Source organism: Limulus polyphemus, unplaced genomic scaffold (genome assembly GCF_000517525.1).
Source record: "Limulus polyphemus unplaced genomic scaffold, Limulus_polyphemus-2.1.2 Scaffold689, whole genome shotgun sequence".
NCBI classification, from domain to species: Eukaryota; Metazoa; Arthropoda; class Merostomata; order Xiphosura; family Limulidae; genus Limulus; species Limulus polyphemus.
This window is the reverse complement of record NW_013666299.1, coordinates 12,434-13,788: the sequence shown is the minus strand read 5'-3', so window position 1 is coordinate 13,788 and position 1,355 is coordinate 12,434. Positions and strand designations below refer to the sequence as shown.

The 1,355-nt window shown below is 30.8% G+C and overlaps 1 protein-coding gene across 1 annotated transcript in view; it reads left to right on the top strand.

The window, feature by feature from the left end:
• Positions 1–1,355, top strand: part of LOC106459973 (trafficking protein particle complex subunit 8-like) — a 61,263-nt gene that overhangs the window by 48,560 nt on the left and 11,348 nt on the right. Inside the window, exon 17 of the mRNA XM_022386552.1 lies at positions 245–393. Coding sequence (XP_022242260.1) covers positions 245–393 — 149 coding nt within the window. The remainder of the gene's footprint in view (positions 1–244; positions 394–1,355) is intronic.

Below are 1,355 nucleotides of genomic sequence, written 5' to 3'. Positions count from 1 at the left end.
GTTACTACGTGTATCTTAACATTTACTGTAATCCTGAAGTTACTACGTGTATCTTACCATTTACTGTAATCCTGAAGTTACTACGTGCATCTTAACATTTACTGTAATCCTGAAGTTACTACGTGTATCTTACCATTTACTGTAATAATTCTTAATAATTCCCTATTTTTTCATATGTTATAAATCCTTTAAAAATAAAAACATTTGTGCATCAGACTGAAAATGTAAATTTCTCCACCTTCAGAAAGGACTACCATTTTGTTATACATGAAGAACCCTCTGAGGGTTCCCATACTACTTTCAAACCTGTACCTGTTGTGGACTTTCATCCCAGTAAAGGAAAGTAACCAACATGTGGTTGAACATATTAGCAATGACCAGAATGCTGGAAAGGTGAGAAACCATGAAATTATAATTTGGTTGTAAAGAATATTCAGACTGATACATATTAATTTTACCGCTAGATTCTGAAGTTCTGCTTCTTGATAATAAGTTTAGAAGATTGTTTTTTTTAATTTTATGAATTCATTATGTTATTCTACAATATTTATTTTATTCAATCGCCATAGTTAACCTAAGACTAAATATCAAGAATTTCACAAACCTCTCGCTGAGCTAGCACACATTTTTGGAATTGATTTTATAAGGCTTACAAAAATGGGAGTTAACAACTGCTGTGGCTTACATTCTGCATTTTCTATATACACATCTGTGTTAAGGCTTACAAAAATGGGAGTTAACAACTGCTGTGGCTTACATTCTGCATTTTCTATATACACATCTGTGTGTTTTTACTCTACTAAGGTTCAGTTCTCACTTTTTTCCTATGTAAAATACACACTTGATAGAAGAATTTTCCATCCATGTCTCTTTTCGTTCAGGAGTAACTCCATCTTTGTGCCTCCTTCTGATTGTCATTATGGTATATCTGGCCTTCAAAAGATAACTGTCATAGTATAATGTACCTGAAAATACCAGTATAACAAGGACAGTGTTTGAAACCCTAATGGTTATGTATTTTAAGAGCTTGTTTATTTGACAGTGATCTGTGTTCATGTTATTCTCAACAATCTATAGTTTGGGATGTTCAAGTGAGTTATGAATGTAGACTGTACTTGAAAATTGTTGATTTACCGAATTAAAAAAATGGTGATTTGTTCAAAGAATATTTTCTTCAATCTGAGATTTTTAGTTAAGTAAGTATTGCTATTTCTGATTTATTAAGATCAAAGTGAGGATTGATATTTTTGATGTAAGACTATAATTTTGTGGTTAAATATAGATGTTTAAATATGAAGACTTAAACTTATTGTCACACTACATACAAATGTTATGGAGTTTATTAGTAAATATAT